The 27,215-nt window shown below is 43.1% G+C and overlaps 1 protein-coding gene across 2 annotated transcripts in view; it reads left to right on the forward strand.

Moving 5' to 3' along the window:
• The first annotated feature begins 221 nt into the window (after nucleotides 1–221).
• Nucleotides 222–27,215, forward strand: part of RAB11FIP3 (RAB11 family interacting protein 3) — a 200,103-nt gene continuing 173,109 nt past the window's right edge. Inside the window, exon 1 of one of the 2 annotated variants that reach the window (XM_034783026.1) lies at nucleotides 222–1,921. In XM_034783026.1, coding sequence (XP_034638917.1) covers nucleotides 923–1,921 — 999 coding nt within the window. In that variant the 5' untranslated portion in view covers nucleotides 222–922. The remainder of the gene's footprint in view (nucleotides 1,922–27,215) is intronic. The other variant, XM_034783027.1, reaches the window with a different exon arrangement.

Here is a 27,215-nt window from a genome sequence, read left to right on the forward strand (position 1 = left end):
GGGGGGGGGGGGGCAGCACAGACACACACACACATAGCTACCCCCAGCCCAGAGCCCCGCGGGTGACCACACGGACACACACAGCTCCCCACACCAGCAGGCCTGGGACGCCCGCTCGGAGGCGAACACAGTCCCGCCCCTGTCGCCGGGCGCGGGAGGAGCCTAAGCCCGGAGACACAAAGCCCTCCCCGGGCTGCAGGCGGAGCCAGGCCGGCCAGCGCGGAGATCGGCCCGCCCAGCCGGCTGCCAGAGCAGAGGCTGTAGCCAGCCGCAGGCGGGAGCCCTCGGAGCTGGGGAGCAGGACCCCTAGCACCCCCGCACTCTCCCCGGCCGCCGGGGGAGCCCAGGTCCCGGAGTAGCTCGAAGGGCGCAGCCTGCGCTCCGGGCCACAAGAAGGGCCGGGAGCACAGCCCGGTGCTACAGCACAGCCCGCCTCTGTCCCCCGTTAGCCCGGGGATGCCGGAGCAGCAGGTCCTCCGTGAGCTGGTGGCTTAGCAGCACCATCCTTTGCAGGGGACGCCGCCGGTTCTTTGGCGGGGGCAGCCCTGGGGTGCGGGCTGAGCCCGGGCTGCAGGCTTTGTCGGACAGCCATCAAGGCGCCTTCGATTCGTGCGTGGCTGCGATTGTCTTTTCCTCCCCATTGGGATTCCTTTAGCTGCTGGCCCGCCGCCGCCGCCTCCTGGGATGTGAGGCCGGAGGGATGGAGAAGATGGATGCAGGCAAATGGCAGCAGCGCATCTCCCGTTTGCAGAGGAGGCTCCCAGGAGCCGCAGCAATGCAGCGGTTCTGTGGTGGGCTCTCCGGGAGACCCGAGCTTTGCCGCGGGGAGACGGCAGGGCAGTGATCGCTCACAAACCCAGCCCTTTGTGTCTAGGAGGGTCTGAGCAGCCGCTGTGATTTGTATTAAATTCATTTTTTTCTGATGAAAATGGAGCCGGATTTGTTAATGACTCTCTCAGACCCAGGGAGCAAATCGGAGCGGGCATCGCTGCTGACTCTGTTTGCCGAGCAGAATGGGAGGTATCTCATCATGGAGCAGAGAGGGCAGCTGCCTAGCCCAGACCTGGTACTGGTCCCCAGAGAGACGCCCCCGGACGCCCCTTTGTTCCTGGGGCCCTCTTTACAAGAGATGGAGAGCGGGCCAGTGGTGCTAGAGCAGGTTTTGGGGGAGATGAAGCTATCCAAGCTAGATCCTACGCTGTTCTCAGATAGGCCCATTGAGTATTTATACCGCATGGAAAAGCAGGAGAACGACCTCTTGGACCAAGACACGACCGACCCAATCAGCGACCTGGAACAAGAGTCAGGTGCAGGTGATAATCATCATGGTTGCCCCCAGAGTGATTTTGATTTGAACCTTTCTCTGGTGCAGGGTGCACTGGCCTCTGCTCAGATCACAGATTTGGAGGAGCAGTTCTTCTCTCTTGTGCTGGACCAGGCTGTTTCTTCTCCTTTTCAGGATTTACAACTCAGGAGTGCTGGGCTAAGTCCAGAGGATTCAAACAAGGGAGAAAGCTTTCCTGAAAGCAGCGAAATCCTGCAAGCAGAAGGGGAGTTTTACTTAAGAATGGAGACCTCCCAGGAGGAGAACCACTCTGAAGGACTCACTCCCACTTCCCCTTGGACTAAAGACACAGAAGATTACATATCCCAAAGCTGCCAGGAGACACTTTCCTTAAGTACCCAGGATTTGTCCCAGATTGACAAGGACATGGACCTTTTCCCCACTTTCCATTCCTCTAGCAACCTGAGCCAGCCCCCGGAGTTTGCCCAGCCTGATTCCATAACTAATGACTCTCCAGGCTGTCAAGAAGAGGAGCCCCGTCTCCGAGCTGTGTTTGATGCCCTAGACCGAGATGGGGATGGCTTTGTGCGGATAGAGGAGTTTGTTCAGTTTGCTACAGTTTATGGCGCAGAACAGGTAAAATTAATTTATCATCTGTATTTCACTTAGGCCGAGGTGCCTGTGAATGGTTACTCTTTTCACTCCTGCTAAGGAACACTCTGTTCTGTTGTTCAGGTATGTTTCTCTTTTGTGCATAAAAATGGTGTATATGTATTGTAAGTCTTATGTACTATAAGACTTCAGTATTACATCTCCTATAATAAACGTTCAATATGTATTTTCCAGCAGTGTGTTTATAATAATGTTAAGGGTCTGCTTGAGGTCCCTCTTCTGTAGTCCTGACTTGGGCAAAGCTCCTGTTGACTTTGATCAGTATAATAACTCTGGGGGGGGGGGGTCAATAAATTGACAAAAGCCAGCATTACACTTGCACAGTGCTGAGCTCCTCCTGTGTGCTTAGGTATTGTAGCATGTGGTATTGTATGGCAAATTAAGTGCTGTTCTAATTTCATGTGAATTTTGGACACAGACTGATACCCTTATTTTTAAAATGTCTTAAATTGCCACTCACATTTCCTATGATTTCTGGTCCTTTCTCTTATGTTTTGATGGGGAAAATTTTGTTTGCTAGTTATGGGTTTGTAGGTCCTTCTTACTTTGCATCTGTTTTCGGTAGCTTGACCTCTCAGCCTGATGTATTTAAACCGTTATTATTTAGAGAACCTGTAATATACCCATACCCCTCTTTACTTGTAGAATTTCTGAGCGAGTGGGCTCCCAGCTCTATGAAAGACAATTTGTTGATGCATTAATTTATGAACCCTGCCATTGCATTTTAGACCTCTTTGCTTATCCAGGCCAACTTCTTCAGATTATTCATATAAGCCGAGTATTTAGGTAGAGTGTGTACAATGGGGCCTTGATAAGCTTGTATCTTTCTGGGTTCCTTACACCTCAGAATTGTGACAATTGGTAAACACTTGCATGTTTATCATATAAGGCACCTTCCTGAGGAAAATAAAGTAAAATTTGACAACTGGGAGTTTTGAAAGCTTGCTTGTTAGAAATGAGATTGAGGCAAATAGTAAGAAGTAGGTAAAGCAGTGCTTCAAATGGACCAAAGAAGAAAAATCAAAATGAGCTAAAGTTCAAGCACATGTTTGCTAATGAAATGTTACAAATCCAATTTAACTTAGGCCATTTGCTAGTGTTTGTGGACACTATATTTCCTGTATCTGCTTGCTCTTGTTAAACACAATAGTAGGTATTAAGTAGCTCAGTTTTTGTTGGATACAACTTTGTGTGTGTCTCTCTTTTTCTTGTTTCTATTGTACTATGGTGAGTTTGGATTTTGATATATCCCTTTGTAGCAGATCAAATGTGGTATGGTGTAATATGAAGTCATCTGGTATGACCCAAAATGTGAATTAGCAGCTGAGGTTTCCTACAAGGAGGAAGAAATTAGTCAGTTGCTATCTCATTTTTGGTTTGTACTGATACCTACATAAACCTAAGGGCTTGTCTATACTCACTCGCTGGTTCGGCGGCAGGCAATCGAACTTCTGGGTTCGATTTATCACGTCTTGTCTGGACGCAATAAATCGAACCCAGAAGTGCTCCCCCGTCGACTCCGCGTACTCCTCGCGCCGAGCAGGATTACCGGAGTACGCGGAGTCGACGGGGGAGCCTGGCTGCCATGTCTGGACCACGGTAAGTTTGAACTAAGGTACGTCGAATTCAGCTACGTGAATAACGTAGCTGAAGTTGCGTACCTTAGTTCGAATTGGGGGGTTAGTGTAGACCAGGCCTAAGACTGTATTCAAAATGACATTACATACACACAAAAATGCATCTTAAAAAGATTGAGTATTTATCCAGTGAGGAGATTTACCTGGTCTTCTGTACGGACCTGGTACATAAAGATATAATTCGCCGTGAAACAGCACACAATATGTTGAACTTCTGGGGGAGAGAAGTTGTCTGTAATCTTGCTTTCTAATTGTTTTTAGAAAAAATATCCATATAAAAGCAGCAACAAGCCAACATGTCTTTTCCTTGTGAGTCACAAAAGGGAAGGGAACTCAAGTCTGTGATATACTGGGTTAAGGGATAGTGTATAAGTCTGTTACCAACTTGTTACATGCCTAAATAGGTAGCATAATAGGAATGACAAAGACGAAGGAAAGTTATAAACAAAATTACACTTCTGTGTAGCTTCATAGGAAGGAGCGTTTGCTTTCCTAGGCTTAAGTCATCTATTTGAAAATTTCATAGCCTCTTACAGCCCCCAAAAGATAAAGTAGTAACGAAACCTTCACTTCAGAGAATGAAAGATTACTCTGTTTTGTTGCCCTCCCCCCAAACTCCAAAACTCTTGGGTTGGTGAGAGGGTTTGCTGAAGAGCCATGTGCTCTTCCCACTGCCCCATCCGCCTCTCCGCTCGCTACAAGAGCGAGGGACAAGCCAGAGTCCTAACCTCTAGTTGTGGCATTACGTTTCCATCCACATATTTAAATTGTTCTTGGAAGTACAAGTTGTAAACCACGTCCCAATGAAAATCTGTGGAAAACTACTGTAGAAGCTGTAGGACTCTCTTCCTTCCCTCCCCTTGCAAACTGCAGAATTTTAATAAACTCTTCTAGCGGGCTACTTCAGAAATGAGTGGAGGTTTCTTTGCTTAAACATATTCTTATAAGGAAATATAAACACTCAACCTGTGAATGCATAACTAATGCAAAATACTACCAGAACTTAAATACAGTGAACTTCATTATGAAACATTTACTGCAAACATTTTAAAATGTAGTTCTAATATGTAGTAGCAAATGTTTTGGACAAAGTGGCGCAAAATTATGAAACACTCAAGCCCACAGTAAAAGGAGGAGGGATTTGGAATTCCTTGCCCTCAGGTGTGTATTCCCTGTCTTGTCTCTTTCTAGAGACAAGACAATTCCTACAACAGGGTGCAGACAGTCCCTCCATCCAAACATGGCCCTCAGTTTTGGTAATATATTTGGTAAACCCATTAACATTACAGGTTGCTCACAACTTTTGTTGTTGTTGTCTTGGGGATGAAAATTAAAATGGAGCCTAGCAATTTTAACTTGTTTAACTATGTATAATCACATGATAGTCTTCCTATACTAAGCAATCCAAATCAATAGAACATAAGGGCATACAGATTATGTGCTACAAATATGTGGGTTTTTTTGCACTTGCTAACTGTGCAATCAAGTTTAAGTTTAATTACAAATTCATTTTAAGATTAAGAGTTATCGCTGTATCACTTTGCTCAAGTCTCCCATCCTTTCTGTACTTCAGTTTTCCTCTCTGTAAAATGGGAATAACACCAACCTCCTAGGGATGTTAGTTAATTAAAATTTGTAAAGCACTTTGAGATACTTTAATTTCTCTAGCATCATCTATTCTTAGTGCTATTTATTACTGTCTGATCAGTGTACCAGCTTATACCAATGCAGTGTCTTTTGAAAAACGATCGTTTTAAACATGAGACAAAATGCAGGGTTCTGTTTTTATTCTGTCTTATGATCCTAGATCAAATGTGCTCAGTTAACAAGTTTTCTTCTTTTTTTAAGTCTATCTGTTGTGTTCCCCGCCCACCCCCCCAAAAAAAAAAAATCTGAAGATCCTGCTTTGTTCCTTCTGCATGAGCATAGAATATCAGGGTTGGAAGGGACCTTAGGAGATCTAGTCCAACCCCCTGCTCAAAGCAGGACCAATCTCCAGACAGATTTTTGCCCCAGATCCCTAAATGGCCCCCTCAAGGATTGAGCTCACAACCCTGGGTTTAGCAGGCCAATGCTCAAACCACTGAGCTATCCCTCCCCCCATGATCAGTGACAACGCTGAAATGTATTATAGGGCAGGGGTTCACCTTTTTCTTTCTGAGGCCCCCCCAACATACTATAAAAACTCCACAGCCCAGCTGTGCCACAACTGTTTTTTCTGGATATAAAAACCAGGGCTGGCAATGAAGGGTACCAAGCAGGGCAACTGCTCAGGGCCCCCATCACAGGGGCATCGTAAAGCTAAGTTGCTCAGGCTTCGGCTTGAGCCCTGGGTGGTAGGTCTCAGGGCTGCATCCTGTGCAGTGGGCTTTGACTTTCTGCCTTGGGCCCTAGCAAGTCTAATGCTGGCCATGCTTGGCGGACCCTGTGAAACCTGCCCGTGGGCCCCCGGACTCCTGGCTGAGAACCACTGTTGGTGTATAGCTTGTATATAGAAATGTATTACTTGACACCTTCAACATTTACTTCCTGGAACAGCAAGTACTGGAACGTAGAACTGAGACCCAAGTAAGGTGCAGGAATTGGTTCAAGAAATAACTTTAGTTGAGCCAGTAAATAATAGGGACCATAGTGTAGTTAGGCTCAATGGCCTTGTAGTAACAGTTGACAGTAACAAACTAGCATTATGACACTGAAATTTACTAGAGAGATTAAAAACAAAGGAAGCTTTTTTTTTTTTTTTTTTTTTTTTTTTTTTAGCACTAAAATCAAATGTGAGGAAACTAAAATCATGTGATACGTTGAGAGGCTATTTAAGTATCCATAATGGAGTTGTTGATGGCATGCATACCCCTGAATAAAAAAGGAAGCAGGAGGGCGAGGAAAAACAGTATGGCTAAATGGAAAGGGACAGGCAGTTATTTGGTATCCTTAGAACATGGAAATCCAGCCTAGGTGAAGCTAATGGACAGGAACATACAGTGGAAATTAGACGGTATAAGGGGAGACACCCCTCCCCCCCCCCCCCCCCCCCCCCAGTACCAGGACATTTTCAAGACCATTAGTAGGTCTACTGGATTACCAGGGAGTAAATGGAGCCATTAGGGAGGATAATGATCTCGCAGAGAAGAGAAATGACTTCTTTGCACCAGCTATCACCATGCGGCATGGTAGAGAGAGACCTGCTTTTCCCACTAAAGATGAGGTACTGAAATAGATTGAGACGTAAAAGAGGAGGCACTGGAATCAACTGATAAATTTTAAGGAAAACAAGTAATCAGAACCAGGATTCACTCAAGAGTTCTGAAGGAACTTAAGTATGGAGTGGCTACAAAAACTTGCAGTATCTAATAAAAATTGATACACATACCTCCAGCCCTCCTGTATAGTTATCTTTTGCTATCTTTAAAGAAGGTGCAAGGGGATGGTACTTGGAATTTAAACTGCTGAGTTTACTGCTGTGCCAGATTAGTTGATTGATGCAATCATTTAGTTATAAAACCTAGATAAATATCAAAGTAGGGGGACAAAGTAGCTTTGATTTTTGTGACAAAAATCATGTCTATCTAATCTATTAGGATTCTTTTGAGCATGTCCTCAAAATAGTGAATAAAGGAGAGCTGGTATATATGATTAATTAAGGTATTCAAAAGTTTTTTGCCAAGGTTCCTTGAAAGACACTATTAAAGGAACTTTGTAGTTATGGGGAGAGAGAGGTAAAATACTATCATGGATTAGACGTTAAGAGAGGGAAAACGAAGAACAGGAATACACTGTCAATTTTCAAAATGGTAAAGTTAGTAGTAGAGTAGCCCATGGATCTGTACTATGAGAGGTACCTTTAAAAAAGGATGAACTTTGTGATGGCAACAATTGACAATGATACTATTGTTTAGGATAGTGCAGGCCGGAGAACACGGTGAGAACTCTAGAGAAACATAAAGCAGTGCAACTGGATAGCACAATGTCAGATGAAATTGATGTCAAAAGCAAGGCAATATACATTAGAAGGAATAATTTGAACTAGTCATACAGTGTACATTACTAAATTTCTTATGTGGTTATGGTTTAAAAACCTGGGACAGCTTTATTTTAAAAAATTAAGTATTGTGTTTGTGTCTTTAAAAAGAAAAGTTAGGATAAAGAATGGGAGAGGAAAAATACTGAATATATTATAATGCTATTACATAAATCAAAAACATGCTTTCACATGGAATACTGCATTCATTTGTGGTCACCCTATTTCAAAAAAATTTACAGAGAAATAAGAGGGGTCCACAATGTGTGATGCCAAAGATTAGAGACATGGAAAGACTTTATTATGGGGAGAGGTTAAACAGCTTAAAACTTGAGTTCAGAGAGGAAGTAAATAAGAGGGGATGTAATAGTTGTATAAAATGAATGGTATAGAGAGGGTTAATTGGGTGTTCCTATGTTCTCACTATACAAAAACAAGGGGATGCTAATCAAATACCGACAAATTTTAAAACACAGAAAAGGTTTTTATGCAATGCACAATGAACCAGTGTAAATCATTGCAGCAAAGTGGAACAGGAACTTTGTATTCTGACAAGTTTTGTTTTATATGTTGTGATTTGAAGAAAAAAAAAATTTTTTTGATCCAAAAGATTACTGGTTGGAGGCTTCTCCCCCTTAATAGAATAAGAAAAAATAGAGACGGAAAAGGCCCTGTTACACAATGTGATTTATCCACCGAAGTTAAATGAAAGATTAGCCCCTACAGTTTGTCTAGTCTAGTTTTAAATGTGCCAAGCAATAGGGCTTTTTTGCTTTCTCTTGGGAGTGGCCTACATCCTAACACATCTTACTGTGGGTGTTTTTTTGGGATAATGAGCTTGTATTATATCCCATCACTTCTAGTTAGATCCTCTTGTTATAATCTACCCTGGCCCTTGATGTTTACATCCTTCAGATATTTCTTGGGTAACCATATTGCTTCTCTTCTACTTCCACATGAGCTGTTGCTTAGTCAAGCTTTGCATATTTAGTACTTTTTATCTTTCCTCCAGCCCATTTAATCAGTTCTGGTTGCTGTTCTCTGAATTTCCTCCAATTTGTCAACATCTCTTGTAATGAGGTTCCCAGAACAGAAGGCAATGTTCCTGGTGAAATTGCACCTGGGTGTGGTTTCACTCTGTATTCTCCAGTTCACATTTCTTTGTATCCACTGCGCAGCTTACAACATAAAGGTATAACCAAAGAACCAGGGATCTGCACATTAGTCTGTGAAATGGAGAACATGGGCTTTTTTTTTTGTTATTCCATCAGAGTAAAGCATCTTATTTCAAGACTTATGGGTCATTGTTTTATATGATAGATGAGTGCCTAGAGTATAGTCTGACTTATGACTTCTTGATTAAAGTTCCTCTTGAATCACTGCTGATACATTTGTATTTTGTTCTGTTTGATTTCACTTATTGTAGTTAGATTTAAATCACAGTGCCCCCAGAATCTAACTTAGGGAGAACATATAAAAATCTGTGGTGAACCTTAATTCTGCAAACTTCTCTGTCTGTCTTTGTGAAAGGAGATTCCTAGTTACATAATGAGTTAATATTTCCCCCTGAAGTATATGAAAACAAGTGGATTCTTACATCATCTAAATGTGAATGGCACTTACTTTTCTTCCATCTGTACTGCCACTGTAACAACTTTCAAAGGTTTAAAAGGTTGTTTATTTTTGGTGTTTGCTTTTTGGGAATGGAACTAGAAGTCCAGTGAGAGACGTTTTGGGTGTGTGCGTGCGTGGAAGAGAGAGACAGACTCACAATGCCTAGCTTGCCTCTGAACTGCTAAATGAAGTGTGTGGGTGATACAAAACTTCACTTTCCCTCTTATTCTTTTGTCAGTGACAAAACTTCCATTAACTTTAATGATTCAGCTGCCTCAAACATTCAGCTGGGTTGGTTGAAAATCTACCATAGTGATTAGTCTGCTTTTTCCCCTCTTCAACAGGCATTATATCATTGGTAATAAAACATTCTATGTAGAGGAACTCCAGCAGACATGGATCTCTCTCTCCTGCGGCAGGAAAAGCACTTTAGAGGCAGAATACTCCAACAAATATCCAAATTATATCATGAGAAGTTATGGTTATTGACAGTTAGCTGAAAATGAGAGTCACTTTATCTTTTGAAATGAGAGAGGCCTTATTAAAAGAGATTCTTATTATGGAATATATGTATTAGGAATATGGGGATTTTTTTTTTAAACTTTAAAAGCATCCCTTTTCAAAATGGACAAAGTAGGTGGAGACGTGTATAGTATCAAAAACAGATCTCTCTGAGTGCATGAATGAGGAAAGGAACTGCAGGAAAAAGAGGTCCTTCTGGTTAAAGAAATGGATGAGCACTTGGTTTCTGACCATCACTCTGTCACAGACTTTATCTATGAAGTTGGCAAGTCCATTTAAATCAGAATTTTTTGAAGATTGCCGCTAATTTTTGTCTTAAGCTGTCTGGATTGCCCCTCCCCCTCCACCCTGTGAAATGGATATATCTCCCTACCTCCCAATGTTGTGGGGTAGATAAACTCAGTAGTGTTTGGGAGGGGACAGAAAGTAGAGTTGTGTAGTGAGAAATGAGGAGTATTGAAGGGATGTGGGAGTCCTGGACCTCTCTGTTGTGAGGGGAGTTTAGTAACTGCTGGAGGTTGGCATTTGGCCCAGGAACTCTGCTGTGCAGAGAAGAAGGGGAAAGTGGAGACCAAGGGGTCTGGAAAACATGGGCTGGGTAGCAAGACAGGTCTGTGTGTCTGAGACTGGCATAGAGAACTCTGCCCTTCTAGTGAATGTGCAGAGGACAGCTTGTCTGTCAAGTCCCTGGACTGGGACTTGGGAAATGAGATTTCAGTTCCTGGATCTGCCACATACTTCCTGCGTGACGTTGGCCAAGTCATTTAACTTCTCTGTGCATCAATTTTTCCTTTTCTGTAAAATGTGTGGGGCTACTTCTCTACCTCCTTGGGGTGTTGTGAGGCTAAATTCACTAAGCTTTGAGAGGTGCTTAGCTACTGCAGAGATTGGGGGGGGGGCAATATGATCATTGGCTGTGCTTGTGGGTTGGGGTAAGGGCCTTCCCTGCCTGCTAGCCTTATGATCACTGGGGATCCATGGGCCCTTCAGGGATTTCTAAGGGCCCCCCCCTGAGCCTTAATAAGCTCTTTGGGGGGAGGGCTGACAAGTCTATTTTTGGCTTATTTAGAAGCCAGTTTCAGTTGATTTGGATCTTCGAAAACTGGGGCCCTTTGAGGTAGGGACTGTCCTTATGTCTTTACAATGCATAGCATAGTGGGCCCCGGTCTGATTGTGGCTTTAGGTGCTACCCCATATAAATGTTCAATAATTTGGCCTACAGCTCAATTTAACTGCTTAGCTTGCAGATCAGTTAGTCATGTTTGCAGGGATGGCAATTAGAAAAATCTGTTTACTTGTAGACTGAAGAAACTTGCTGTGGACTCAATAAGCTGAAATAGGGTTACCATATTTTGTGCCTCCTAATGGAGGACACGCCCGGGGGCCCCGCCCCCAGCCCCGCCCACGCCCCCGCCCCAACTCCGCCCCCTCCCAAAGTCTCCGCCCCCTCCCCTGCTTGAAGCCTGAAGCAGGTAAGGGGGAGTGTGGGGGGGGAGGAGGCGCGGCCCAGGCTGGCCCCCGGCGGCTCCAGCCTGGGTCGGCTCGGGCCCTGGCCGACCACTCCTGGCTCCCAGCCCCGCGGGCCCGGCTCCCGGCCCCGCGGGCCCGGCCCAGCACCATGCCCCCGGCCCCGCACAAAGAGGCCCCGGCCGAGCCTCCCGATTTTCCCGGACATGCCCGGCTTTTGGGGATTTTCCCCCCGGACGGGGATTTGAGCCCCCAAAAGCCGGACATGTCCGGGAAAATCCGGACATATGGTAACCCTAAGCTGAAAGGAACTTGGGTGCTCATGTTGCCGTTTTTAGAGTCCCTTTTCAGATTATAGCTGCACTAGTTGAAATCTGGGGATGGGCGGGGGGAGAGAGAAAGTGTATCTTTTCAGATTTATTCTTGATCCTGTGCTCACCAAAGTCAGAGGCAAAACTATAGACTTTAAAGGTGCAGAATCAGGCCTGAGTTCCCTACCCTTTTTAAATTCCTTTTTTGTTCCTTTGCTCAGGGTAGAAAGTTTCTTCAGGCCTTGATTATATGGTGATGGGTACATATGAAATGCCTAATATGGGTAGATAAGTGTCTGATTCAAACTGATTCAGCTTTGCTTTTCTATCTGGTGGTGGTCAAAATATGGATTAAAGAAAAGAGATGGAAAGAATTTGAAAAGGTTATTACAAGGAAAAAAATTCCCAATTACTGACAGAAAAATTTAGGACTTGCATTGATAATGCCAAACTGCAGCTTTCTATATAATGCATAAACTCCATCTTGGAATTCTGTTAATCTCTCATCGGAATGCTATCAGAGAATGCTTGAAGATACTAATTTGATTTTAAGTCTTAATCAAGGCTTGTGGCTTTTAGTTTTTTTGTTTCAGAGCAGAGTTTGAGGGGACAAGTGTGTGGTGAGAGTCTAGGCCAGCTGCTTTTTGAGGCAGTGTTCTTTTCTATTATGTCAGGTGCACTTCGCTAGAACCTGAGCTAGCTTCAAACCAATCATCAATTCTCAGGCTTTGATTTCCTTGCTAAAATGTAATCCTATGTTATTTCAGCCTCTTAGCTATGAAAGTGCTTAAAGAGACACTATACTAGCAGCAATTTTACAACTACAGTAAAATTTCAGTTATGAACACATCAGGAATGGAGGTTGTTTGTAACTCTGAACAAAATATTCTGGTTGTTATTTCAAAAGTTTACCATTGAACATTGACTTAATATAGCTTTGAAACTTTACTATGCAGAAGAAAAATGCTGCTTTTAACCATCATAATGTAAAATGAAACAAGCACCAAAACAGTTTCCTTACCTTGTCAAATGTTTTTAACTCCCCCCCCCCCTTTTTTTAGTAGTTTACGTTTAACACTGTACTGTACTTTTTTTTTTTTTTTGTCTTTGCTGCTACCTGATTGTGTACTTCCAGTTTCAACTGAGTTGTGTGGTTGACTGGTCAGTTCGTAACTCTGGTATTCGTAATTCTGAGGTTATACATCTTTTACTGTAGTTAACCTTTGCCATACCTATAGGATAATATTCTCTATAAAATAAAGTGGATGTTTACTTGGGAAAAGTTTCCTTCCCCCAATGGAATGACTCTAGAAGAATGGTACTATTGTCTTCAGTAATCAAAGGGCAGCAGGGTCATCTTGGGAGGTATTTTATTCACTACAATCAAAAATATTTTTTGTACAACAATTTTCATCTGCAAGAAATGATTCATAGTTAGAAGTATGTCATATTAAGATTGTTTTCCAAGTTGCTTATATCATTACACACCTAAACAGCTAAACAACCAATTGCATGCATAATATTCCTTTCCACTCTTAAAATCAAGACAGTAAAATTATTTGCCATTCATTGTTGTCAGATGCTGAGATTCCTTTTGTACTCTTAAATAAGTGTTTGTCCTCCCAGCTGACTTCATGTCACAGAACAAATGACTTCCTGGTAGCTGCAACCCACAGTTTGTGGGTAGAATAGTCATCTCCTGCTGCTTGGTGCACACATCTAGATTTTTTTTTTTTTTTTTTTTCCTGAGACCATGTGAGTCAGCCCTAGACTGTAGCTCAACAGCATGACATTAGGGTGAAAAGATTATTTCTTGTATGTGTCAGGTGAAGTGACTGCCTTAATTCCTGCTGATGACGATAATCGTGTGCTTCAAGCTTTTGGTCTTCTAACATGGATTTAAAAAAAAAAAATCTTTCAACACTTATCTGGTCATTCTCGTCTTTGTTTCAAAATCCTTGGCAGCCAATTTCCAAGAAAACCCAGCTGCATCCTTTCCTTCTAATCCCTCAGGCTGGTTCACAATGCTAATATTGTTCAATCAGAGTTCTCAAATGCTTCCAGTCTCTGTTCGTTCTTTATTTTTCCTTTTAATGAGGAATATATCATTTAGGTTGCTTTGTAGCAATGTCTAAGGGCAGATGGCTTTCTCATTTATGTCCATTTTAGTATGTAAGCTAGTGAGCGCTTCTTCTGTATACCACCCTCTTGCCCCCCCCCCCCCCCCCCCTCTCAACAGCTGAGTATGAAGAAGCAATTGTTACCTGGATTGTGTCCATTTTATGCTGCATGGCATGAAATCTCCTTGTAGGTTTGGGAAGAAGATGGCAGCAGCTGGTTTGGTGTCGAGCACATCTGCTGCTGGGAGCAAGTTTGGCTTGTTTAAGCACTTTCAGCAAACAAACAAAAGTACATTTTGGTCTCTGTTTCCCCAGAAGCTGAGGGCTCTGAGAGAACTAAAATGGTAAGAAATAAATCTGACATTGTCTACCCCTAGAGTTTTGTAGTGGCACTAGGTTTCCTTGCCTCCTGTTAGTCAGATGGTTCCAACCCTCACAAATACTTGAAAAGCCATTCCTCCTTACTAGGAACTCGCTTACTAGGCCCTGAGTTCAGGATTTCATGTTTCCTATCTGAGGCATCGTGTACACTGTTTTAGTTCTGTTTTAGTAGCTGTTATGGCATCAATTGTTGCTGGTTAGAAGTGGAATCCTGGCCTATTGTTGTCCTTTCCATCTGGCACAGGAGAATAAGTCTGCAGAAAACTGGTAGCTCATGTTACTTTTAAGAAGTAGGTAATTGAATACTATCCTCTCCCTATCCTGTTTAGGGATATCTGTTGTATAGATTTTCCTTGTCCATATTGCTACAGTGCTTCCTATTTGTAAATGGACCCCTGAATTTCCTTAGACAGTATTATATTCTCATTCTTCATTCATTTTGGGAACAACTAAGTAGTTGTTTACCTTTGGGAATCCTGTCAAACTGGTTTCTTTAGCATTTCTCCTCCCCAGTGTTGCTTCATAAATAAACATTCTTATCTGGTAGTGTGGGGTGTTTGAAATACTGTGGTCAAAGCACCTTCAGTTAGCTCTGAACACAAGGAAAAACAAACTCAAATTTAAAATTCCATTGGAATCATCAGCTCTAGAAACGAACATCTCTTAATGCTATATGGTCATGTATAAAAGGATCCCCGATTTTGATATCTTGCTACTGTATTCATTTTGTTAAACATGCTTGCTCACAAATTTATCCCCACATAATTGTATATTTCATACTTTCAACAACTCTTTCTCTAACACATGCCAGAGAGTTTCCATCTCCTGTCTGACTGTAAAGTATATTCTCAGTGCAGCATTAACTGAATGAAAATACTCTGACAGCATTTTTTTTTACTACATCTGCACTACAGCTGTCTGCTTAACAAGCTAAATGAAAACCTTTAAGGCATAGTGATACTTCATTGGTGATTGAGTTAATAAGCCATACAAAACAGGACACTGTCAAATGCCCACAAAAAAGCTCTTTCAACTTTTTCATTTTCCATTTCAAAGACATTGAGCCTTCCTGTTTCAAATGGATTTTCAGTGTGATATTTCTGTTTGCAGCAGTGCCTCACTGAAGCATCCTAAAGCTGTACTTGAATTGGCAATATTAGGACCTGTAATTCACCACTGGTGCTACCTGTACCAGTGGAGGATGAGGCATACAACCCTGTGCAGAGTAGAGTTGGACAGTAGTGGTTAAAAACACCCAAAGCCTGCATAAACTAGAATTTCCACTGTTGCAACCACTAACAGAACTGCCTCGGGGTGACTTTATAGGTCCTAATTTTCCTAGTGTAGACAAGAACCTAAGTGGATGCAGTGAGAGCTAGTATGAATTTAGTGAGGGTTGCAGGCTACTGGCCTTTAAGATACGGTCGATGTAAGTCATCTCTGTGACGGGTTTGGTCACAGAAACTCCCTCAAGACTGTCACTAAATGTGCTGGGATACAACTGAGAACAAACACCCCTGCCAGAGAAGGCTTCCTTCCACTCCCATCTTGCTAAGCTAGACACACCAGTCGGCTATAGCACAGACCAAGAGGTTGGGCCACGCCCCCCTGCAGTTCACAGAAACTAAGATTCACTTAGCCCAGGGGCTTCTCAGTTAATGGACTTTTTTCCAGCACCCAGTGTTCAGTCTTTCTGGGAGCCTAAACCCCAAATGAATCCATATTACCCCGTATAAAGCTTATACAGGGTAAACTCCTAAATTTTCCGCCCTCTATAACACTGATAGAGAGACATGCACAGCTGTTTGCTCCCCCAGATATTAATTGCTTGCTCTGGGTTAATTAATAAGCAAAAGTGATTTTTATAAAAGGTAGGATTTAAGTGGTTCCAAGTAAGTTACCAAGCAAAATAAAACAAAACACGCAAATCTAAGCCTAATACGGTTGGAAACTGAATCCAGGTAAATCTCACCCTCAGAGATGTTCCAGTAAGCTTCTTTCACAGACTAGACTCCTTCCTAATTTGGGCCCAGTCCTTTTCAGACCAACAATGTGGTTTATGGCCTGGGTCGAGCAGTCACTCACACCCCCGTAGTCACAGTCCGTTGTTCCAGTTACTTTCAGCATCTCTTTGGGGTAGAGAGGCCATCTGTTGAGCCAGTTGAAGACAAAATGGAGGGGCTTCCAGAGACTTTTATATTCTCTCTCTTGTGGGCGGAAACCCCTTTGTTCTTTTGTGCAAAATCACAGCAACAAGATGGAGTTTGTAGCCATCTGGGCAAGTCACAGTCCCTGAATGATTCTGCTTTTTGCAGGCCGATGCCATTGTTTACATGTTAGTTTGAACGTTCCCAGGGAAGCTCAGATGCGGATTGGTGTCTCCCAAAGTCCATTGTCATAGAATATCAGGGTTGGAAGGGACCTCAGGAGGTCATCTAGTCCAACCCACTGCTCAAAGCAGGAGCTATCCTCAAATCCCTAAATGGTCCCCTCAAGGATTGAACTCACAACCCTGGGTTTAGCAGGCCAATGCTCAAATCATTGAGCTATCCCTCCCCCCAGCTAAGTGTTTCTTGATTGGGCACATACTCAGAATAGTCCTTTCTCCAGAAGCTGACCAAATGCTTCATTGATGCTACTCAGAATCAAACACATTGAGATACAAGTACATAGCCAATATTCATAATTTCAAATACAAAAATTATACAGACCGCATAATCATAACCAGCAAATTACAAACTGTCCTTTACTTGACTTCCTTTGTACAAGATTTGGTGCAATTATAGGATGATCTATACGGTCACAGTTCATGTCAGTAAGGTCACAATCACTTTTCCCATGGGACAGCTGGGAGATACCATATTTATATTGGTTCCAGTCCAACACTCAAAGCCTTGAAGTAGGGCTATTCCATATACAAATGTTGGCTACTGGTGGTGCTGCTTCTGTGATTTGGGAAGTCCTTGAGGAATGTTGTCAATTGTGAAATGATTGTAAACCAATCCCTTGTGCTGTTAACACCATAGATGACTGAAACTGGTAAGACCAAAACTAATCCAGTTGACTCGTTACTCACTATGTACGCTCTTTTCTTTCTTGCATTTCTCCAAGTTGGACAAAAGTCAGCGTCACTCTTGTTGAGAGTGGGTTTTGCTTTCGGATTCAGTGTTGTGGTGTTCGAGCTGCAGGGCTCCTGAGTTAGTCTTAAAATCAACAGCTGCCTTTTGGAATTAAACAATAAAAAAAAATTTCCTCACATGAGATTGTATGTTTACAACCCTGCGTTTTGGACCAGGCTTGCATTGGCAGCATCCCGTCATTGCTTCTGCTGCGACCACAGCTGTAAACAGAAACCCAGATGGTGACAAACTCCAAAGGAGTCTTCAGCTTTGAATGTAGAGGGGGAGGGAAGTGGAATTTACAGCAAGTTTGCGGGTTTTCTGAAGCCTCAGTTGTGAGGTTTCCACACAACCTTCTTTGACATCAGTGTAGCTCTGAAAAGAGGGTGTTAGTTTCCTTTGTTCTGGGGTAGTAGAACACACACAGTACAATTGGTTCCACTGTCACCTGGATCTTTTTGTGTCTTGCATTTGGGTATAGGTCACAATCTGAAATAGGTATTTAGGGGGTGGGAAGTGGAAACAGCAGTGATTGAACCTTTTTACCTACTGTTAGGGTAACTTTAGAAATATACCATCTGCAAGCCTAGTAGAACATGTACTCAGTTCTTTGTTTTATGCACTTAACAGCACTCTGTGTATAGTCAGCTTAATTTTTTTTTTTTTGAGTTCGTGTTTGTATGGGCTTTTTTTACATGGCAACATTGGAAATCTTCAGTAGGAAAATGACTGTAAAATCACAAACATTGGCAGGGGAACATAGGGAGTAGGTATATTACAGGCAGTCCTCGACTTTGATGTTTGACTTACGACGTTTCTGAATTGACACCCTGATTCAACTTACGACAGTTGGTTTCGACTTTGACGCTCGGTCCCACAATGGAGTGGATTGCGGTTGAGTTATGACATTTCAACTTCCAATGCAGTTTTTAGGAACCAATTGTGTTGTAAGTCTGAGGACTGCCTGTACTTGGAATTTAGTTAATTAAAAAGAGTAGTTTCAAGTTGATTGTGTCCCTCTAAAGTAAGTTTAAAAAAAAAAAAAAGTGTTCTAAACATTCTGTCTGCTTTGTGGTAGCAGTAACAAGTCCTGTGTGCATGGATGGGGCCTGGTTCTGAATTTTGGCATGACCTCTGTTTTGTCAGTTTGGCTCTTCTCTTGGCCTAAATGCCAGGGTTAAGTGAATACAGAAACTTAAGGCCCAGTACTGCAGCATATTTGCAGAGCACCATCAAGGACAACTGCCTTTCTGCTTCATCTATTTGTAAGTGATCAAGAGTACTTTAGTTTCCACTTCTAGCTGTCTTATTTAATGAATGTTAGCATTTGTGGATGGGGTTGAGTTGATGTTTTGGAGACTCTAGCTAAAAACAGCACAGGAGGTAGATGTGCTGCCTGGACAATAGACCTCAAACGTGGCTTGGAAAGTTTTAATTTTTCATGCCCATCCAAACCTAGGTCTAGCTACTTAAATTGTGGTCAGTCAAGCATACCAATTACTAGCAACTCTGGTAGTGATTTTGTGATCCCAAGAGCTATTCACTCATTGCTGGACTGAGAACTCCAACTCATTTCATACAGTATACTGAACCATCATCACATGAGCTTAGTACAATGTGGGATAGATATAAATTGACAACCTAAAGGTGGAAAAATTCCTTATTCTATTACTCAAACTTGGAGCTTGTCCCTCATTTCCCCCCCACCCCCGTCTTATCTTTTCTTCGTAAGTGTTAAAGTTACTGCTCTGTAAGCCAGATTGTCTGTGTTAGTAACATTCAAGTAGTGTTGTAATCACATCTATGGGGTGTAAATTCTGCTCACAAGCGTGGCTGGCTTAGCTTTAATGGCTAGAAAAGTACACACACTGTTAAATTTATGCCTTATTTCCAGTCTGAACTTGTCTAGCTTCAACTTCCAGCCACTGCATTGTGTTTTATACCTTTCTCTGCTGGATGGAAGAGCCCATTATTAAATATTTGTTCCCCATGTAGGTATTTAGACTGTGATCAAGTCACCTCTTAACCATTTCTCAGGGAGCTCAATCTATTTAGCTTATCGCTATAAGGCAGGTTTTGTAAACCTTTTAATCATTCCTGTGGCTCCTCTCTGAACCCTCTCCAATTTATCAACATCCTTCTCGAATTGCAGATATCAGAACTGGCCACAGAACTATAGCAGTGGTCTCACCAGTGCCAAGTACAGAGGTAAAATAACCTCTCTGCTCCTACTTGACTCCTTGAGGTTCCCCTGATAATGCATTCAAGGATCACATTAGCTGTTTTGGCCACAGTGTCTCACTGAGAACTCACATTCAGCTGATTATTCACCATGACCCCAAATTTGTTTTAGAGTTACTGCTTCCCAGAATAGAGTCCCCCATCCTGTGAGTCTTGCCTAAATTTTTTTCCTGGATGTATACATTTACATTTAGTCATATTAAAACCAATATTCTTTGCCCCCGGTTTACCAAGCAATCCAGATTGCTCTTTACTAGTGACCTCTTCCTTATTTACCACTCTCCCAATTTTTGTATCATATGCAGACTTCTATCAGTGATGATTTTATGCTCTGTTCCAAGTCACTGATAAAAATGTTAAATAGCATAGGGTCAAAAACTGATCCCACTAGAGAGACATCCACACAGTGATGATTCCCCGTTTACAATTACATTTTGTGGCCCATCAGTTAACCAGCTTTTAACCCATTGACTGTGCCATGTTATATCATTCTAGTTTTTTAATCAAAATGTTGTGGGGTACCAAGTCAAATGCCTTTCAGACACCTAATTATATTACATCAGCGCTATTCTCTTTATCAACAAAACTTGTAATCTTCTCCAAAAAAGGTATCGTTAGTTTGGTAAGATCTGTTTTCCATAAACCCATGTTGATTGGCATGAATCTGTCATTGATCTCCACAGCAGATTTCTCCACAGCTATTCCAAACCTGGGCACTCTCAAAACTTTAGTGTTTTTGGAATAAAACCTACTGAAGAATGTTCTGAAAATGAGTCATTAGCTACAAGTGTAACTTTAATGCTCCCGTGACCAAATTGGAGTCTGCTCTGCAGGCATCCTTGGCCAAGAGGTGGCGCGCGCAGGAATGCAGCAGAAATCCCTTCCACTCCAGGGGCACCTGTTCCAAACCCCCCAGAGTGAACACACACACCCACAGGAAAAGTACAATGGATATAATAAAGGGAAATATTTATTTACAGAGGGATGAGAGGAGAAAAACAACAAGGGGAAATATAGTGGGAGTAGTAAAACAGGGCTGCATCCAAGCCAAGGCCCCACAAGCCCAGTGGTAGCGCAGTCTGGAAGGGCAGACACTGAGCAATGTGTCTGCACACAGAGTTCAGGAGTCCTGAGCAAAGTTCCAGTCCAGTGGTGAGTCTTGGGTGTTCCTGGTTGTCTTGGGTGTTCCTGGTTGTCTTCGGCGCCAGTGAACTTTTCCCCAGAAAACGCCTCCGGTGCCCTCTTCTGCCTCTCTCTGCAAAGCCACACAGAGCGACCATCTCCTCACTTAACTAGCTACAGCCTCCCTCCTTGTTCCCAATGCAGAGCCCCAAGCCCCAGTACTCACAGCTCCATGCAGCTCTGGGCAGCAGCGATACTGGGTCCAGCTCCGGCCTGTCATAGATTCATAGATTATAGGACTGGAAGGGACCTCGAGAGGTCATCGAGTCCAGTCCCCTGCCCGCATGGCAGGACCAAATACTGTCTAGACCATCCCTGATAGACATTTATCTAACCTACTCTTAAATATCTCCAGAGACGGAGATTCCACAACCTCCCTAGGCAATTTGTTCCAGTGTTTAACCACCCTGACAGTTAGGAACTTTTTCCTAATGTCCAACCTAGACCTCCCTTGCTGCAGTTTAAACCCATTGTTTCTGGTTCTATCCTTAGAGGCTAAGGTGAACAAGTTCTCTCCCTCCTCCTTATGACACCCTTTTAGATACCTGAAAACTGCTATCATGTCCCCTCTCAGTCTTCTCTTTTCCAAACTAAACAAACCCAGTTCTTTCAGCCTTCCTTTGTAGGTCATGTTCTCAAGACCTTTAATCATTCTTGTTGCTCTTCTTTGGACCCTTTCCAATTTCTCCACATCTTTTTTAAAATGCGGCGCCCAGAACTGGACACAATACTCCAGCTGAGGCCTAACCAGAGCAGAGTAGAGCGGAAGAATGACTTCTCGTGTCTTGCTCACAACACACCTGTTAATGCATCCCAGAATCATGTTTGCTTTTTTTGCAACAGCATCACACTGTTGACTCATATTTAGCTTGTGGTCCACTATAACCCCTAGATCCCTTTCTGCCGTACTCCTTCCTAGACAGTCTTTTCCCATTCTGTATGTGTGAAATTGATTTTTCCTTCCTAAGTGGAGCACTTTGCATTTGTCTTTGTTAAACTTCATCCTGTTTAACTCAGACCATTTCTCCAATTTGTCCAGATCGTTTTGAATTATGACCCTGTCCTCCAAAGTAGTTGCAATCCCTCCCAGTTTGGTATCATCCGCAAACTTAATAAGCGTACTTTCTATGCCAATATCTAAGTCGTTGATGAAGATATTGAACAGAGCCGGTCCCAAAACAGACCCCTGCGGTACCCCACTCGTTACGCCTTTCCAGCAGGATTGGGAACCATTAATAACAACTCTCTGAGTACGGTTATCCAGCCAGTTATGCACCCACCTTATAGTAGCCCCATCTAATTTGTATTTGCCTAGTTTATCGATAAGAATATCATGCGAGACGGTATCAAATGCCTTACTAAAGTCTAGGTATACCACATCCACCGCTTCACCCTTATCCACAAGGCTCGTTATCCTATCAAAGAAAGCTATCAGATTGGTTTGACATGATTTGTTCTTCACAAATCCATGCTGGCTATTCCCTATCACCTTACCACCTTCCAAGTGTTGGCAGATGATTTCCTTAATTACTTGCTTCATTATCTTCCCTGGCACAGAAGTTAAACTAACTGGTCTGTAGTTTCCTGGGTTGTTTTTATTTCCCTTTTTATAGATGGGCACTATATTTGCCCTTTTCCAGTCTTCTGGAATCTCTCCCGTCTCCCATGACTTTCCAAAGATAATAGCTAGAGGCTCAGATACCTCCTCTATTAGCTCCTTGAGTATTCTAGGATGCATTTCATCAGGCCCGGGTGACTTGCAGGCATCTAACTTTTCTAAGTGATTTTTAACTTGTTCTTTTTTTATTTTATCTGCTAAACCTACCCCCTTCCCATTAGCATTCACTATGTTAGGCATTCCTTCAGACTTCTCGGTGAAGACCGAAACAAAGAAGTCATTAAGCATCTCTGCCATTTCCAAGTTTCCTGTTCCTGTTTCTCCCTCTTCACTAAGCAGTGGGCCTACCCTGTCTTTGGTCTTCCTCTTGCTTCTAATGTATTGATAAAAAGTCTTCTTGTTTCCTTTTATTCCCGTAGCTAGTTTGAGCTCATTTTGTGCCTTTGCCTTTCTAATCTTGCCCCTGCATTCCTGTGTTGTTTGCCTATATTCATCCTTTGTAATCTGTCCTAGTTTCCATTTTTTATATGACTCCTTTTTATTTTTTAGATCGTGCAAGATCTCGTGGTTAAGCCAAGGTGGTCTTTTGCCACATTTTCTATCTTTCCTAACCAGCGGAATAGCTTGCTTTTGGGCCCTTAATAGTGTCCCTTTGAAAAACTGCCAACTCTCCTCAGTTGTTTTTCCCCTCAGTCTTGATTCCCATGGGTCCTTACCTATCAGCTCTCTGAGCTTCCCAAAATCTGCCTTCCTGAAATCCATTGTCTCTATTTTGCTGTTCTCCCTTCTACCCTTCCTTAGAATTGCAAACTCTATGATTTCATGATCACTTTCACCCATGCTGCCTTCTACTTTCACATTCTCAACGAGTTCCTCCCTATTTGTTAAAATCAAGTCTAGAACAGCTTCCCCCCTAGTAGCTTTTTCAACCTTCTGAAATAAAAAGTTGTCTCTAATGCAGTCCAAGAATTTGTTGGATAGTCTGTTCCCCGCTGTGTTATTTTCCCAACATATATCCGGATAGTTGAAGTCCCCCATCACCACCAAATCTTGGGCTTTGGATGATTTTGTTAGTTGCTTGAAAAAAGCCTCATCCACCTCTTCCACCTGGTTAGGTGGCCTGTAGTAGACGCCTAGCATGACATCTCCCTTGTTTTTTGCCCCTTTAAGCCTAACCCAGAGACTCTCAACACTTCCGTCTCCTATGTCCATCTCTACCTCAGTCCAAGTGAGTACATTTTTAATATATAAGGCAACACCTCCTCCCTTTTTCCCCTGTCTATCCTTCCTGAGCAAGCTGTACCCATCCACACCAACATTCCAATCATGTGTATTATCCCACCAAGTTTCAGTGATGCCAACAATGTCATAGTTGTATTTATTTATTAGCACTTCCAGTTCTTCCTGCTTATTCCCCATACTTCTCGCATTTGTATATAGGCATCTAAGATACTGGTTTGATCTTTCCTCCCAGTTTTGTCCTGACTCTCCTTTCTCTCTGCCAATATAGCCCACACTCCCTCTTGTTTCCGACTCATTTCCCGGGTCTCCATGTTCCCCACTTACCTGTGGGCTTTGCTCACCTGTCCCCGTCGAACCTGTCCTTCTCGGGCGATTCGTCCCTGGCACAGTGCTCCTCCTGGCTCCTGTCCTGGGGTGTCCCTGATCGGCCCTGTCCGTCTCAGGCCTCGGGCAGGTTCCCTCTGCTGCTCCCTTTGGGAGGGCCTGCAGGCTGCTCTCCCTCTCCCTCTCAGCTCCAGCGCCACCCCTTGGAGTTTCCCTCCTTTTTTCTTACTCTTCCCCTCCCCCCTAGGAAAAAGATTTAAAGGGGCCATGCTCTCTAAACCCCAAAGGGGTTACACAAGTAAAAAAGTGGGGGGGGGGGGAAAGAGTGCTATTGGAATTAATCATTAGAAAAACCAGAAATAGACATCTGTGTCTAGATCAGAAATAAAACCCTTCCAAAAAGAGAACTTGAGCAGTTAGTTTATGGACCTGCTTTTTGTGAAACATATTTATGTTGGCACTTCCACAACGGAGTTCTAGGTTCCTTAGACATATCTATGGAAGGTAGATACTGACTAAATTTACATAATTTTCTTGGCAACTGACTGAAGCCACAGAGTATGACTGACTTTTCTGTTCAAACCAGGGAGGGAAATCCCCATCATACTTGACACAAAGACTCTCTGGCTGGACTTTACAGGTCTAAGCAGCCTACACTATCCTCTTGCAGTCATCCTTCTGTCATACAGGATCTTCCCCACTAAATCCCTGATGCCAAGACGGGTGATGGATGACTGAAATGGTCATGGATCGAATCTAGATTACTGGTTTGATGCTATCAGTCTATCACTTAGCCGGCGTGGTCTAGATCTGCTCTAATCTAAGGGAAGCTTTCTGTATCTTCAACCCTTGATCCCTCTGATCTTCTAATCCAGTTGGTTTCAAAAGCATCATTCCCAAGGTTCCCTTTCTTCTGACATCTGATGTGGTAGTATAGTGTGTTGGTTTTGTTTCTAGTAGCTTACAGTGTGCTAGATGTGTACGAATACAAAAGAAGCCATGTTTCTGCTCCAAAGAGCCCGTATTCCGATGCAGAGAGACCAAAAGGAAACAACAAACAAGGTGGCCAGGAGGTGAAGAGCTACATCCTGATAGAAGGGTTTAACAATGCCTGTCTTGAGAGTCCCAAATCACAGTATTGTCATAGCTGCTGGTCATGGTAGAGATGTGTGATAAATGGGGAGGGGGGAGGGCAGGGAAGGTAGCTCCCTTTTATGGACCCAGCCAGCCAGTTAGCTATAAAATCCCTCTTAGTAGCTGTTCTCTACTTGATTTACCTGTAAAGGGTTAAAAGTCTCACTGCTATGCATAGGTAAAAAGAAGTGAGTGGGCACCTGGCAAAAAGAGCCAATGGGAAGGCTACAACTTTTTAAAATTGAAACAAGACTCCCCTTTTGTCTGTTCTCCTGAAGAGAAGGGTCAGAGCAGTTATGCTATAAGAGCTTGGGCCAGGTATGAAAAAAATCATCAGTATCATACCTAGAAACTACTAATTTAAAAGCCCCAGATATGTAAATAGATCAGGAAATGTCTAGGAAGACGCAATTAGGTTTATTCCTTTTATTTCATTATGGCTTGTGGATTCCTCTGTGCTAACCCCAGGTGCTTTTGTTTTGCTTGTAACCTTTAAGATGGACCTCAAGAGAGCTATTCTTGATGCTTAATCCTTGTAATTGTTTTTTTTAATCTAGCAAAAATGCTACGTTCCTGGATGTATTTTTTTTCTTAATACAGAAAATCTACTTTTTTTTTTTTTTAAAGAACAGAATTGAACTTTTGAGTCTTAAGAGCTTTGTGCACACGTTGTTTGTTTAAATTAACTGGTGGAAACAGCTGATTTCCTTTGGTGTTTTTTTTTCCTCACCTCTTCCCCAGAGGGGGGGGTGAAAGGGCTTGATGGCACCACCCAGGAAGGAATTCCCAAGTGCGTAGGGTGACCAGATAGCAACTGTGAAAAAAGGGACAGGATGGGGGGTAATGGGTGCCTATATAAGAAAGTCCCAAAAAATGGGACTGTCCCTTTAAAAACGGGATATCTAGTCACTTTACAAGTGCGCCTTCCTGGGTTCTCAAAGGGGTTTTTCACTTGGGTGGCAGCATCTACCCATCCAAGGTCAAAGAAAAGCTTTAACCTTGTAATACAAGTCTGGAGTGGCCAGTATTAATTTTTAAAGTCCTTGCGGGCTCCCACCTTCTGCACTCAAAGTGCAAGAGTGGGGAATCAGCCCTGACGAGGTTTGTTGAGGAAGTTGACTGAGGAGAGGATAGGGACCTCATGGACTATTGGAGGAAGTGTGTTCCAGATGTAGGAGGCATTGTGGAAGGAAGTGCAGAGATACCTGTTGGAAAAATGGACAGATGACGGGTTTGCCTGGCACCATTGGCAGAGTGCAGGGGGTGTTGACCATCTAGCGATTGCATCAGCATTAGAGTGACTCTAAGATTAGAGAAGTTTCTGAAACCTGTTCTCATACATTGTTTGCTGTTACCCCACTTTAGTGATGTTTAAACAAAACTTTTTCCCCTTACGGCCCAGCTGTTGGCTTGTCTGGCAGGCTACCCCATCCTGTTCATCCTGCTTAATTGATACAGAGACTGTCATTAAGAGCTGTCAGTCATTGGCTGAGCCTTTCTCCTATAACCAGCCCTCAGCTGCAACTCTTCACTGCCAGAAATTCTTCCTTCGTTAGTAACCAATAGTTTTCCAGAGTGCTAATTGTTGGAAACAGTCTACCTTTTAAATGGAATTGGAGTCCAATCCGGAGGGAAGTGGCTTCCTTCAAGTCTGAGGGGAAGCCTGTGGCAGATCCAAGATTAGCCAGTTGGGATCAAGGAACTCCAGTTTGATACTGCAGGAAAGCAATCATGTTTGTTTCCATGAAAAAGCGCAAGGTAGACACACTTATTGAAAGAAGGTGTGTGTTTGTACAGTGCCTAGCGTAGTGAGGGTGTAATCAGACACTGGGGCTCCAAGGCACTACAGTAATCCAGATTATCGATACACATTATTGGTAGGTGTGCTTTCTTAAGGCCAGGGGACTCCTCACACATACCCCTTACTTCTCAAGAATTCCACAGAAGGACAGGATCATCCTGAGTACATCAGACATGCCCCAGAGACCCTCACACTCGAATGTCATGGAAGTGAGAGAATGGACTATACTGCTAAGGCATGATTTAATGTCTTGGGGCTAGTCTACACTACCTGCCCGGATCGGCGGGTAGAAATCGATCTCTCGGTGATCGATTTATCGCGTCTCATCTAGATGGATAAATCAATCCCCGAATCGACGCGCGTACTCCCACTTCGTCAGGAGGAGTAAGCGCTGTCGACGGGGGAGCCGCGGCGGTCGATTTGCCGCCGTCCTCACAGCAGGGTAAGTCGAATAGGATACGTTTGCGTAGCTGAATTTGCGTATCTTACATTGATTCCCCCCCCCCCTTCCCCAATGTAGACCTAGC

The sequence above is a fragment of the Trachemys scripta genome, chromosome 10 (genome assembly GCF_013100865.1).
Source record: "Trachemys scripta elegans isolate TJP31775 chromosome 10, CAS_Tse_1.0, whole genome shotgun sequence".
In the NCBI taxonomy this organism is placed as follows: Eukaryota; Metazoa; Chordata; order Testudines; family Emydidae; genus Trachemys; species Trachemys scripta.